Raw genomic sequence first — 14,479 nt, forward strand, 5'->3', positions numbered from 1 at the left:
TGGAGTCCGTTGTTCGCGACGCAAAAAGAGATTCTAATTTACATCCTTATCGAATTAGAAATTATATACCTTTGCTTTGCTACAAACGCAAAATGATCTCTTCAAGATAAATGACCATTAAAAGACACATGTAACGGATACTAATTTGAATCTCTAATCTGTTATGTGTAAATGACAGGAAATTAGTCTTGACTTTTATGCAATCTGTGCATTTGCAGGATGAAAAGTCTCAAGTAATGAAAGCGAGTCTGTGGATCTATCAGGTTAGTACATGATCTGACATTTTCAAATAAAAATACAGGAAATGATTAAAAATATCATTTACAGCTTCTTCTAGGAACGTGAGAAGTGTTATAAAACGAATATTTGAACTTGACACCGTTAGAGACCACATTCACAGTTATCTTCATGTTTCTATCATTATTCTCCATGCCGTGTCTTTATAGATCTGGAATGATTATCGACTTCAATGGAATCCAGCAAATTACAGTGGAATTTTCAATATCCCCGTAATCGCAAAGGAGATCTGGTTCCCAGACACTGCACTTTATCAAAGGCAAGTTTTTCATTATAAACACGTCAAACTCTACAGTGTTACAATATCTCCAAACGTATCAACATCAACACTCTCATTGTTGTACGTGTTTTACAATCATGTGTCATTGCAATGTGTATCTGATACAAGGGATACGGTTCATATTTTAGACACTTTGTTATCATTTACCACCATATTGAATACAAGCAAGGGATCTGCCCCGATCTAAAGCATGCATGAAATTTTTAATGAGGGGGCGGTTACTCGGAAGAGTGATTTTTATCGGGACTCAAATACACAGAAAAGACTACGGAGGAGATCACATTACACAGTGAGAAAAAAATCGGGAAAACATTACAAAGGAACGTTTTCTTGATAAATATTTTCAATTTTACCTTGAAATTATTTACATCGGGAGCACACTTCCAATAACGGATTAAAAGATTCAAACCCCTTTTAGAATGATAATTTAAAACTACTCATAGGGTGACGTTCGGAATAGTGCAATCCACATTCTGTATAGAACATGTTCTATACTGATGAATTCTATTTCAAAATTCAAATATATATATCTCACCTTAAAGAGGGTTGAAAGGAATAGAACCATGAATATGGCATACAGTGATGGGGGACTTTATTTCGTATATGGACACAAATGATATAAAGACGGCAACATTTTCAAACTAGACTCCATGGCAACAGTATAGAATATTATCATAGAAACAAACTAAATAGCCTCGTTTGTTTGACATTACTTATATGTCCAATTCAGGAAATATAATTACAGTGTGTTGTACAAAGCGTTCATCAAACTAATAAATACACTCTACGGTGCACACTCGCGGACTTTGTCAACTTAAGCAATTCATAGACCATAGCTAGACTATGGTTATACATGTCCTTTTAGAAGAGCGTTCAATCCAATTTTATATTAATAGGACCATCACGTGAAGGATTGACCGTGGAAGACTGGTCGATTTCAAACGATGAAATGAGATGATCAGGGGGCCTACTGAAGATCAAACACTACACGATTTAATAGAAAAACCTTCCATAAAAATATACAAAAAGACATCAAAAAGACAGTGCGTTTTATATTCACAACGGCGAAATCAGAAAAATAAACAAGCTTCATTGATCTGTATAAATTCCACCACAATGTATTAGATATAGTGCACTTCGTTACTGTGCGTTACTGTTTGCTTAGCAAAAGCGAATAAATCCGCCAGATCACAGAACGCCTGGATGTGAAAATAGTCACACGTTCCCATTTAAAAAGACATGATCGAATAACTAAAATCAATTTGAGAATATCATCTTATTCCATATCCGGCTTACGTCAAAGCAATTATGTTAGAGGGTAAATGTTAAAGTGATTACGTCATTTACTCACACGCAGTCCATAACAGGTGTGATAGAATGAATATAGAATGTTTTTGACGATGTTGTAATCGATGAAATTAGTACATGCAGTGTACGTTGTTTAAGTCGTGCGTTACAGGACGGGGGGTTGGTTCTATGCAGTCATGAAGAGGTCATTTAAACACCCATCCAACAACCACCCGCTACGGAACTTTATAAGTAATTTTAATGCTCATGAATGCATGCAGGGATACTGTTATCAGACACATGAAATTTACTGTACACAGTTCAAATATAATCTCCATGTTGTATGTAGCAATCACTGTTATTTCTATTACAGTGCAAACGAAGAGCATCCTAATTTCCCACAAGTCATTGCGATCACTACCACCGGTATCGTCCATAGCGACGGCACGGTCACCATGTGTACGGCCCACATCTACGAGATCCCGTGTGTGATGGCCATTGCCGACTTTCCCTTCGATGTTCAGTCATGTCCGATTTATTTCGGAACGTGGGTTCATCATAAAGAAGATCTGGACTTTGGTTCATCGTTTGATGGCATTAAAAAAGAAGGTTACATAGCCAACACGGAATGGGATATTATTTCGTCTTCCTATCAGCGATTGGAGGGCGATTTTCTAACTTTTACCGGCAGATACGCCTACCTAGAATTTACATTGACAATCGAACGAAAACCGTTGTACTACATCATGAATTTGAATTTGCCGTGTGCGTTATTCTCGGTTTTGACAGTTTTAGTCTTTTACCTACCTCCAGACTCAGCTGATAAACTCCCTCTTGCGGTCTCCATTCTACTTACACTGTTTGTGTTCAACCTCTTGGTGGCGGACATCATGCCAGAGACGTCAGACGCGATGCCGGTGCTTTCTGTGTACCTGATGGTCAACATGGCATCTGTAGTGCTGGCCGTAATCTTTGCTGCCATGGTTATGAAAACATACAACCAAACAGGCGAAGTGCACGGCTGGATGCGCACAGTTTTCATCGAATTTCTCCCCAAATACTTATTTTTTAACTCCAACGATAAGAGTTCCACCAAAGGTATGAATTCGAAAGCGAAAGCAGACAGCTACAACTTCAATAACTTCCGTGGACTAACGCCCTCACCACTTCCACGACTCAGGCATATACATCACAGAGGCCAGGGTCAGGAATTCAAAGAATGCGAGATTCCAATGGTTAGTTTTGAAACCGACAACGTGTACAGTTCGAGGTCAGGTGCAGAAAATAACCAAGAAGATTTTATGCCCTCACAAATTCTGAAGAGGTTAGACATTATCATCGAAGAACTACGACACCGAACGGAAAAGTCTTCGACAGAGCAGGTGATATTGCATTCCGTTCTCTCTCTATGTCATTAATTGTCTTCAAAGTAATGACAGGTCTCCGTTTTAACTCGCAACAAACAATGACTATTTTACCAACTAGTTCAATAAAAAAAACATTATTAAGGTAGTATTCGCCTCGAAAGTGAAAGACTGAAACCTTTTATGAAACTTTGCTCAAGGAATCTTTCAGCAATTCTCTTTCAAAATCAAGAATAAAATCGGGGGTCACCATGCAAATTTTGCTACTCAAACAAATTACCCGATATTTGATTTTCAAAATGGCCGCCGTCTCTGTGTTAACACTTTTGAAAAATAAAAAAAAAATCAATTTTCGAAAAACTAAGACGGTAAAATTTTTTTCTTATCCCAAGGGCTTTAAAATGAGCCCCACATGTGGTAGATCGGAAAAGAATTGTAAAAGTTTGATAGTCCAAATGTCTGTCCTCAAGGTGCGTTTAACCTTAAAGATCATACCACTTTACGGATTTATAGAAACCAAAGTACGTTTAGAGTGGTATATCTTATCAGAAATGTTTCCAATTATCGTGTAGGAGTGGAGAGATTCTTTGATCGGATTTGAATGTTAATGTAGCCAGCAGTCTCAAAACATATCAATAATAGAACAGCCAATTATTCCAGCTCTACAATAATGATAATAAAATGTAGAATCTCATTTATTTGTTTTCAAAAATTAAACTTGAATACTTCACAAAATAATACATCCGAAAATATCATTCTTCATGAAATTGAAAGCCTAACTACGTCATGATGACGTCGTTGTTCCACTCAGTTCGTAAACATACATTGCGATGCTTTTATTTCATGTTGCCTATTGTAATACACGGTTAGAGACATTACATCCCTTCGTCCAATCAAATACTACTTTGCAAACTAAAATCAAATTTACTTGGGAGTTACTCAAACAGTGTGTGTGTGGGGGGATGGGGTGGGGGTGGGTAATCAAATTCTAAATATTATTCGTTCCATGGTTGATGAAATTCACATTTATAAGTTGATTTTTGTATTTGCAGGATGAAGATTGGAAAATCGTTGGAAGTGTGCTAAACAGACTTTTATTGATTGTGTTCTTTGTGTTATTTTTATCGTGGACAATATGGCTTTTCATAAACTGACTTGAAAGTACAGTATTTGTGCTAATTAAACCATGCTGCAAACGTGATATGTTTGTGCTCAACGTCATTTCAAGCTACCAAACCAATTGATGTTAGCACACTAGAATGTGTTTCTTCGTAAACGAATTGAACAGATACGTGTTTGGAGCAGTATTGCTGTGGATTAAGTTATCAAGCAAGAAGTATACCCGTCATGGCAGCTGCAACAAAGTGATCCGCGAAGGTGGGGGCTGCTTCAAAGAAAACCGAGTGACGGAGATTACAATAAGAGGCATCATCAAAGTTCTAGTATTAAAACTTTTTTGACATTTGTTAAATATGCGATTCCCATAACGCTGTGTTTTAACAGCTCCTCAATTTGATCAATAATAGTTGTCGAGCTTACTAGATGGAGAGAAGAACGCTGGATAGTTTAGAACTAATTGGAGTACTTTTGTCGGAGAACACAGGCATAGTGATGAGAACACAGGCATAGTGATGGTATGATGTGTGATACAATTGTATACTTCTTTTGCATAATAATTGCAATGACATGAACCACCTCTGCATTCAGATTATAGAATGCTATCAAGCGTCAAAAGATCACATTTTGTATTTAATGTAAAGTGTTGGATGCTGAGTTACTGAACAGTGCGAAAACAATATTTAGCCAGAGTGTGTACATGACGCATGTTTCATAAATTACCTTAATTTTCACCTAAATGCTTGAAGCAACAGCTTTAAATGTTTGAGTGTGTATATGTCTCTGTTTTTGTTTTTCCCCGCGCACACGCGAAAGTAGCGTTTAACATAAAGTACCTAGGTAAGAGGAATATAAAAAAAAACATCAAAAAGTGTTCAATATAGATTGCATACAAAAATAAACTGACAGAGAGGCATTTTTGATGCAAAGAAGTGCTAGACAAGCAGAAATACTCAAAGAAAAATAGCAAATGGTACACCGTATGCAAGTCTGCGCATCAATGGTAAGCTCTCTCTCTCTCTCTCTCTCTCTCTCTCTCTCTCTCTCTCTCTCTCTCTCTCTCTCTCTCTCTCTCTCTCTCTCTCTCTCATAACTTTTACGCATCACAGTAATTATCTCAAGGTCTACTGCTTTGCAATTATTTATGTCGCATGATATACTCTTTCTCGTGAAGACATGAGCAATCTGTTTACCTTGAAATCAGTGACTATTCCCGTAAAATAAAGGTTTTTCCTTGATATGAGTGCCAAGTACGCATAGGATGCAGATGTAATGTCTGTCGCCTATTTTTACGCTTTGTGAACAAGTCAAACAATTCAAATTTATACGAGTTGAAGTAAATTTTGTTGAATTTGTTAATATTATTTTGTTGTGCTATATGTATTATTTTGGAATGAGCAATGCATTGTTTAGCTTAGCAATAAAGTCTCAAACTAGTTTAAAGTTTGGAATGATATTCTATTTTTTACGAAAGCAATTGTCACTGCTGGTATATGTGTACAAACTGTATGTTGACAATACTATCATTGCAAACGAAGAATTTCCCGACATCCTCCACTTCTTCCGTTGCCCTAAAGGGTTAAAATATTGACCTACTTCTGCTGCTGCCTATTTCTTTGTGTAGGGTGTCATCAGTATCATCATCGGTGTATATCTCATACTTTGATATGTCACTCGCACTGTTTTAACAATTCCTCAACTATGTTAATAAATTGTCCCCTTGCTTCTTTTTCTTTCCCGTTCAAGTTTCCTCCGTAAATCACACATGCACATGCAATCGCTTATTTCTCTCTTTTGTTTCCTTTAACATTAGATTCTGGCAATATTTACGGAATTCTGTACTAAATTGCCCATGGTGATTTCTTTAAGGCAACATTCTGCATTTTCACATGACTTTTTTTCCTGAGATATTCTGAATTTTGAATACCGTCACATCATCAAAATACCAGGATGTACGGCCATGTAGCTGTACGGGCACAATATTATCAGTAACATGGTGAAGTCTCGTAGGATGTCACGTTGTGATGAAAGGAAATAGGAAATGCAATTTATCAATACTGTACATTATAGGTACATAGGTATGGATCTCAGCCATGTCGTCGGAGGGAGAGCAAATGCCATGTGATAAATTAGATGGAAAGGTAAGTTCTACTTTGTAAGAGATGGTGACTGCATTGCAACTGGTAGGGAAAGTCTCTCATATGTAATGGAAAGATGACAAACTACGGAAATTCGGCGACTCTCAGGTTATTGAAGTATTGCATAGGCAGTATGTAACAGTGTCCTTTGATTCTGATGTAAATGCCCGAAGTCCATGGAGGGTGTGGTCTGCAAATGGGTTTTCTAGTCATTATCAATTTGGGCTTGTGAGGACAATCTTTGGCTGGATGAGGTGCCTTTGATTTTCTTATAAACAGACATGGACGGCAATGTGATGCTAATTAAAAATTCTATGACGCTATGGGCCCCTGACGGATACACTCAAAACACACTTATCCAGTTTGACTCCTGTTAAGGTAGTATGCACCTCGAAAGTGAAAGACTTAAACTTTTGTCTAACTTTCCTCAAGGGATCTTTCAATCATTCTCTTTCAAAATCAAGAATAAAAATAGGGGGTCGCCGTGCAAAGTTTTGTAATAGAGAAACAAATTACCCAAGATTTACCGATATTAGAAATTCAAAATGGCCGCCATCCCTGTGTTAACTCTATGGAGAAAAATAAAAATTTTCGAATTTCGAAAAACTAAGCCGGTGAAAAGTTTTCTTTCACAAGAGCTTTAAAATGAATCCCCACAAGTTGTATATCAGAAGAGAATTGTAAAAGTTTGAGAGTCCAAATGTCTGTCCCCGAGGTACGTTCTATCTTAAGTTTAATTCTCGACGAAACTGCGTACACATGCAGACTCAGTACAGAGAGAAGTATACGGAATACGGTTCTGAATAAAGAAAAGAAAATTGCATAGCTGATAAATTTGTGCGTAAATGAAGAAATTACATCGGCATCATTTTACAAGTGGTATATCCACAAACTGATGATGTCAAATTGCCGTACACAATACACAGTGCCATAATTACAAGGCGTCTTTGATTTGACGTCATCAGTTTGTGGCTATACCACTTGTAAAATGATGCCAAAACTAATTTGTTGCGTCAGCTTCATCAATAAAATTCTCTACTGGATTTGAAAATTGCTATCTACCATAATGTAGTTTCCCGACGGCCATATTGTAAGTACATAAATGCCACTGTGGCGTCATCGCTCAGAACAAGCAACAATGTCCGTTGACCTGTATAATTGACGAAGGAAAGTTTTGATATACAGAAAAAGAACGATTACCTCGGACTGTGACATTTCAGGGGACGATAGTCAGTTGTGCAAGAACACAAAAAAAATCTAAAATCTGGATACCGTACACTGTGTACAACAGAGACGACTGTACACACGGTTTTACCGAGCTGAACTGAACTGCCTAAATTCAGACTCGGCTAAATAAACGAAAGACTAATTTGAATATTCAGCCCAATACCTGCACAAACGCCTGATGCACTGTAGAGAATGCACATCTGTCCTACACTTAGAACTTGAGCAAAGGACCTTCCAGGCATATCAGCTTGATTTATGTGATCCTTTCTTTGTTTGCGCTGCCCTGTCTGATAATCTGCACAGTATCTTGTTTGGCTGGTCGCTTTCTGCACTTTGATGTGTCGACATCTGGCTTTAACTGTTAAAAATTAGTATAGGTAATTGTACGGGTTCGAGTGGGTTTACAATTCTAAACCTCACGGCTTTAGCTGGCATGTTGTAAACCGGACGAGGCCGAAGGCCGAGTGCGGTTTAGAATTAAAGCCGTGAGGTTTAGAATTGTAAACACACGAGAACCTGTACAATTACCTACTTATACCACGAAAAAAGAGAAAATTTGAAAAATATTATGACCTAGTTGTGCGGTGCTATCAGACTGATCATTTTGCATTGCTCCTTAAACACCTGGTGTCATTAGGGATTGAGATTCTGACACAATAGATAGTTTAATACAGCTTTCTCATTGGCTAACAAAGTAACTGCACTGATCCAGGTGCATATCAATTTGCCACGTGGTATGATGCATGTGCATGTCACTGTGCATCGGCCACGCCACCAGTATGGACCTATACTTGTATATCTCCGACACAATGTAATCAAGCGAAGTGGAACGGTTTTGCTCGCAGTTTGATAACGCTATACCACTGGATGACAGAGAGGATTTTACCTAACGGCAAACATGAAAGTGAAAGATTTCCTGCTGCCGTGAACAGTGCACAATGGACTGAAATACAAGGCTCTCGCGTACTTCAAAATACACGCAAGTCTACCGGATCAGGCGTGTCAGTGTCGGATGCATGGGGACGTACCTAAAGCGAGAAACTTAAAACAACTCCAGTTAAAAGCAGCGAAATATTCATTTATGAATGTGTGGAATATCTGGATATCATACCGGCCATTCGGGTACGTAAGTTTCAATTATTTTCTTACATTTTCCCGGCGTGACCGTTCTCGTTATTGTTTCTTCCATAGTGTTTTTGAAAGGCCAGTTTAATATGACATGATAATATTTGAAACGTTTGATGAAGTAGGTCTACCCCGTGTGGGATTCCATTACTTTCCGCTCAAATATCATTCCTTTTCGACAGCAATATTTTTCAATTATTGATTATTTTCATTAAATTCAGGTTGCTGCAGCAACTTCTTTGTATGAATAAAGGCTTCGATGAACATTATTTAAAGAATGCACTGTTCATCGTCCTGATGAAGAATTTCGCACGTACACTGCGTATCAGCAATTTCCTGCAGAAAACCGTGTCTTTACAATCCCTACAACCTGTGACAAAAGTTGATGTAAAAGTTGAAGAGTACCATTCTCCGTGCTGCTTATCAGATACGACTTCGTTTAATAACCTCGTACACAAGTTCATCAGGCCATATTTTCATTCAAAATCAACACGGTGATAAGTTGTCATTGAAATTTAATTTCGCTAGTTCATTAAAAGTTGCCATGTGTACAATCTGCCAGATGTTTGATTTTCGTTTGTATGTAGATTAGTAAACCTTTACGGTTCATTGATATGGAAAGTAGTAAACCTTACGTCTGTATTCGTATGATAATGAAGTCTATTCATTAAACTGTAAGGTTTACTAATTTCCATATCAATGAACCGTAATGGTTTACTTATTTGCATTAGAACAATTGGTGTTGCGATAATAAACGTACGGTGAGAACAATGTGTCACATGACCATGAGTGGAATAATTATGCCAATCCTGTGATCCCCGTCAAATTCTTTTCAAAACCTCTGCATGATACATTCTAACCTCTTCCCATGTATACAGCTCTGCAAGGTGCAACATTTCAATAAGATGCTCTGCTCTTGCTGGACGGTATTGCTTTGGCTCTTTATTGAACAGTATTCTCCCGGTACTAATGCTGGAAGTGATTACTGTAAGTGACTTGCTCACTGGCCTTTCTTGCTGAACCTGACTTTGGTTTCTTTTTCTTTGATTTTGCAGTGAATTGATCATATACTAGTTGCCTGCCTGAAGTTGTAGAACTCTTTGAAATGCTACGAATATGCTTTTCAAAACGGCCATCATCGGATATAGAACTATCCGTGTTCGGGTTAAAACAATCTGAATCCCTAGATTCGGAAGCTTTTGGCTTTTTCTGGAATTTTTGACCTTCTTTTTAGTTTAGGGTCCTACATGTTATCATGGATGGTGATGCTATTCACTGTCTTTGATTCTAAGTAAAAACATTTCTTAAGCGATTTATTTTTTGCCAGTTCCGCTTCTAGCTGTTGCTCCATATGTATTCGCTCATTTCCCTCCTTTACAGCGTGAAGTACGGCCAATTTATCAGTGGAAGGAGTCTATGCCGCTTGCTTCCATAAGTCAATGATTTGGCGAGGCTAAGATAAACTTTGAGTTATAGAAGATGGTGACTTACATTTTGGGGTTATCGATTCTGTTACTAGCAGTATCGTTATTCTGTAGACGATCTAAGTCACTTGAACTCGTTGAGAGTGCAACTGTTATCAAGGGAACCTTTGTGGATTTGTATTGAAACTCGACAAAAACTGCAGGATTGTTGCTGACGTCGATCCATATGGTAACTAAGTTACATCACCATTCACGAAAAAAAGAAAAATGCTCCAAATAACTGACGTGCAAAAGTTGGCGGGATTGCAACCCCTCCCTGGTTAGAAGAATTGTGAGAAAGAAGAAATGAACCTTTCCTAACAAGTTGTCAAATTTTCTCAACACCGGCCAAAGTATGAGTTTCTTGAAGAAGATGAATATCTGACGGAACATCATTTTTAACATATTCAGGGACTTGGTATCTCTCTAAAGCATCCAGACAACCTCTTACTGGAAATAACAGAAAATGGCACAACAAGAGAGTTTATTAATGAATTGGTTTGTCAGTAGCTCTAATAAGTTGTTCGATCTTGGAATTTATCTTTTGGACCCTTACTTTCTATGCTCCTGATAGATTGTTGGCTTCTGCGATAATTGTTACATGCTTTACATAGCAATTCGAGATTAGGACAAAATCCTATACATTGAATGATTATTTTTTGAATGAAGAAGATCTTCCAGGAACTCTTCTATTGCTTGAATTGAAGGGGCTTGTCGCGTGCGTCCAGCGGTCTGTAATATGTCTGATAATTCGGACGTCATTGATGTTTTTTTCCATCGATATCATCATCTTCATTTTGTTTTTGTTGGTTCACTAGAATTTGATCTTGGGTGAGGAATAGATCTTGAGAATAATCTAATGACGAAATGAACAGGATCGAGGGACCAGGAGAGACGAATCGGAGAGCTCGACCGAAATGGGTTGGATGGAATCCCTCGAGCTAAAAGAGCTAGAAGCTGTGGAAAAGCAATGGGGGTGGGGTTAATACTCTCTCTTTGGCAGTTTAACACAAGAACCATCAGAAGCGTTTGAGACTTCAAGTTGCGAGTTTCTGAATCATGCTCAGTGGTTATTTTTATTGTTAATACAGTTAATTTCAATTTTATGACTACTATCGCTATTTTCAGGCTCAGTGCATGTGTATATTTGGTTGGAATTAACATTATTGTCATTATAATTAGTCAAAATAGATAAGTTGGCATCTTGACTATTGTTCGCATACTGTGTGACATTGATTTCATTAGATTGTTGCTTGCATTTTTGTCGGTTGTAGAGGCAGCATTAGTATCTAGCTTGCTGTTTATCTCTTCACTATTGTTTGTTTGATGTCGACGTCATTGGTCAAGTCTTGGTTATCAACAAGTGTGATTTGATTGTCGGCATTTTACTCAATTCCTTCTGCTTTGGCATCAATATTTTCGGTAACTTCGTTGCCATTTTTAATATTTTCATTCATGTCATTCGTGTCCATTTCATTATTGTTAGCGCTTTCATTTTGAGAATCTTGCGATATACCAAGGTTTGACCGGTGGTTCCAGAACCAGTGGTTCTAGTGTATCCAACACCTTAAACCTTCAATATCTTCCAAACATACCGCTCCAACTGAATTCGTCGAGCTCAGGAACACAACAACATCTCCATTCACACGAGAGGCAGCTAAGACATTCCGCGGACCAGTAATTTTAATACTTCTCTTGCCATAAGATTCAATATGTACTCCTCTTAGGGACACACATTGTTTTTAACATTTTGTGATGTTTTATCGGGTGTGCAATAATTATTTACATTACATCCATTGAATTTTGTCCCGTACACTAAATAATTAAAAGTATAAATAAAGTATAAATACAGTATAAAGTTGGCTATCAGCGACATTTTGCTGGTTAATATAAATAATGTAATATTAGTTGCTACTTTTTCAAATGAGAATGTAATTTGCTAGTTAACTTGCAATAAAATATTCACTATGACAGATTATCTTAACAAAGGAAAGTACACCTCTATAGTTCGATTTGCTTCTCTGTATCTTACAGTAATAAATATGTTTTCTAATAAGTAAATGAATTATGCAAATCACGTGAAATTATTTTGATACTGGGGTATTGGCTCAGTAAAACGGAACTATCGATGTTATCAAGGATTCACAACGACTTTAATGCTTGTGCATGGTGTTTCCGCAATGGACGACGAAATTGGTATCCGTGCTGGTCGGCCCTATAGAGAAGTAGCCATATTATGGAGGAAATCGCTGGCAACTAAAGTCAAAATTGTTCAATATCTGGACGACACTAGACTGATTGGTATAGAAGTGTGCACTAATGAAACAAATTTGGTCGTAATTTGTGCATATTTACTAACTTGCGCAAGAGAGAACTTGGACGAATATTTGAATTATTTAGGTAAAGTAGAGTGCATTATTCAAAAATGCAATATCGTAAATGTGCTAGTGCTTGGCGATTTCAATTTTAATTTAGGCAATGTTTTTGGTGATGAGCTACAAAATTTCTGTGCAGAGAACAAATTGCATATTTCAGGTATCGAATTTCTTGGTAAGTGTGAAAAGAATTATTATACTTTCTATAGTGAAGCTGGCGCAAATACCAGGTGGTTTCTGTGAGAACACATGCAGCTCGTAATGCACTTCGTGAAATCAAAATTTTGCATGATTTTGTGTCTTCGAATTCCGACCATTTTCCATTTAGTGTTACAGTCGAAATGGTAGGTCTTACTTATTTAGATTTTAACAGGTTCACTCTACAAACCCTATCACCACATCAAATCGGTCAAGGACAAAGCCCAAGCAACTCAGTGAATGATTACTGTTCTGCTACTGGTCGTCTTCTTTGTAATATTAGAATTCCTGTTAGTACTTCGTTGTGCCGCAATCCAAAGTGTGATCATCTGCATCATAGACAGGAATTATGCAACTTCTACTCTGCCATCGTTCGGCAATTGCCACTAGCTGTATAGTGTACCATTCCGACTTCTAACTCCAATGTTATGAAGTCCCCAAAACTGTCCTCAGCTTTAAATCTTTCCTGATTTCGATCACGCTCGATCGTCGTACGGCGCGGAGAGGGGCCGCCTTTTTGTTTGTTTACCTTGAGAGTTACCATGCAACAGTCGTCGCGCGCGCGACATCGCTGTCACACCACCTGCTCACTACCTGTTCGGGGGTAGACCGTGCACAGTGCCGGCGCCGTGCGAACGGCAGAATGTTTGCTGGAGCTTGACCAAAAAATACGAGAACTTTAACAGGGAAACCATGGAAAAACATTACAAGATTCAACATTTTATTTCCGTATTTGGCAACCATAAATACCCGTGTTCCTCGAAGCCCTTCAATATTTTACGTCAGCGACATCGCTTCGCAGGCCGGGAGCGGCAGCCATTTTGTTTGTTTACTTTATTTACCAACAAATTGCCATCTCGTCGTAGTTTTTGCATAATCTCGTGCAATTATCAACCACAAACAAAGTCTCCAAAAGGTTAAACACCTGGTTTTGTGTGAGGCCTAGCAGCTAGGCGCTGTTGCCGTGAGTGTGTGGGGGTTCGAATCCCGTTTGGCTTATAGTAAAAATTATATTTAATATGAAAAGGCCATAGTCTACCGAGACGACCATGGAACAAAAGGCATGCCGCGTTGCTAGTCTGTTCTATATTTGTCTGTGATTTTATGCAAGTATGAGCCCGTATCCTAATTCAAAAACACTGCCCGCCGTTATTGAGCATTTCAAAAACCAAAGTAAAAAACAGAGAGATCCCCATGAATCGACCGCCCACCCCTCCCCAGGCTAGAGAAACTGATAAGTCCCTTATCGGTTAAAAGTCGTAAAAGTCAAAGTCAGTCCGTAAAAGGTAGGAATCCCGTGTGAAAAACACCTCAGGTACTCACAGCTACTTGTATGCCTGCTGTGTAGTGTTCTACCTGCGACGTGTTACACAGAATATATATATTCGTCCGCGCAGCAAAAAAGTGTTGCCGTGTGCCGCCGTGTACTAGCTTCTATTTTAAGGGAAGAAAAAAGAAAAAAAAATGAGTGGAACATCGATTCGTTTCCCATAGTAAAAATTAACGTTGCCAAGAGAACGAGAACACTCACTTCTTTACCTTTATTAAAATTGAAATGAAACACACAGTTGCGGCGCGGTGCGGTTGCGGATTTATTTTAATTTAGCTC

At 38.1% G+C, this 14,479-nt stretch overlaps 1 protein-coding gene across 1 annotated transcript in view; it reads left to right on the forward strand.

Annotated features, from left to right (window-relative positions):
- Positions 1–5,799, forward strand: part of LOC139151477 (neuronal acetylcholine receptor subunit alpha-6-like) — a 29,763-nt gene extending 23,964 nt beyond the window's left edge. Inside the window, exons 3-6 of the mRNA XM_070724303.1 lie at positions 219–263; positions 447–556; positions 2,238–3,246; positions 4,281–5,799. Coding sequence (XP_070580404.1) covers positions 219–263; positions 447–556; positions 2,238–3,246; positions 4,281–4,382 — 1,266 coding nt within the window. The 3' untranslated portion in view covers positions 4,383–5,799. The remainder of the gene's footprint in view (positions 1–218; positions 264–446; positions 557–2,237; positions 3,247–4,280) is intronic.
- The last annotated feature ends 8,680 nt before the right edge of the window (positions 5,800–14,479 follow it).

The sequence above is a fragment of the Ptychodera flava genome, chromosome 2 (assembly GCF_041260155.1).
Source record: "Ptychodera flava strain L36383 chromosome 2, AS_Pfla_20210202, whole genome shotgun sequence".
Classification (NCBI taxonomy): Eukaryota; Metazoa; Hemichordata; class Enteropneusta; family Ptychoderidae; genus Ptychodera; species Ptychodera flava.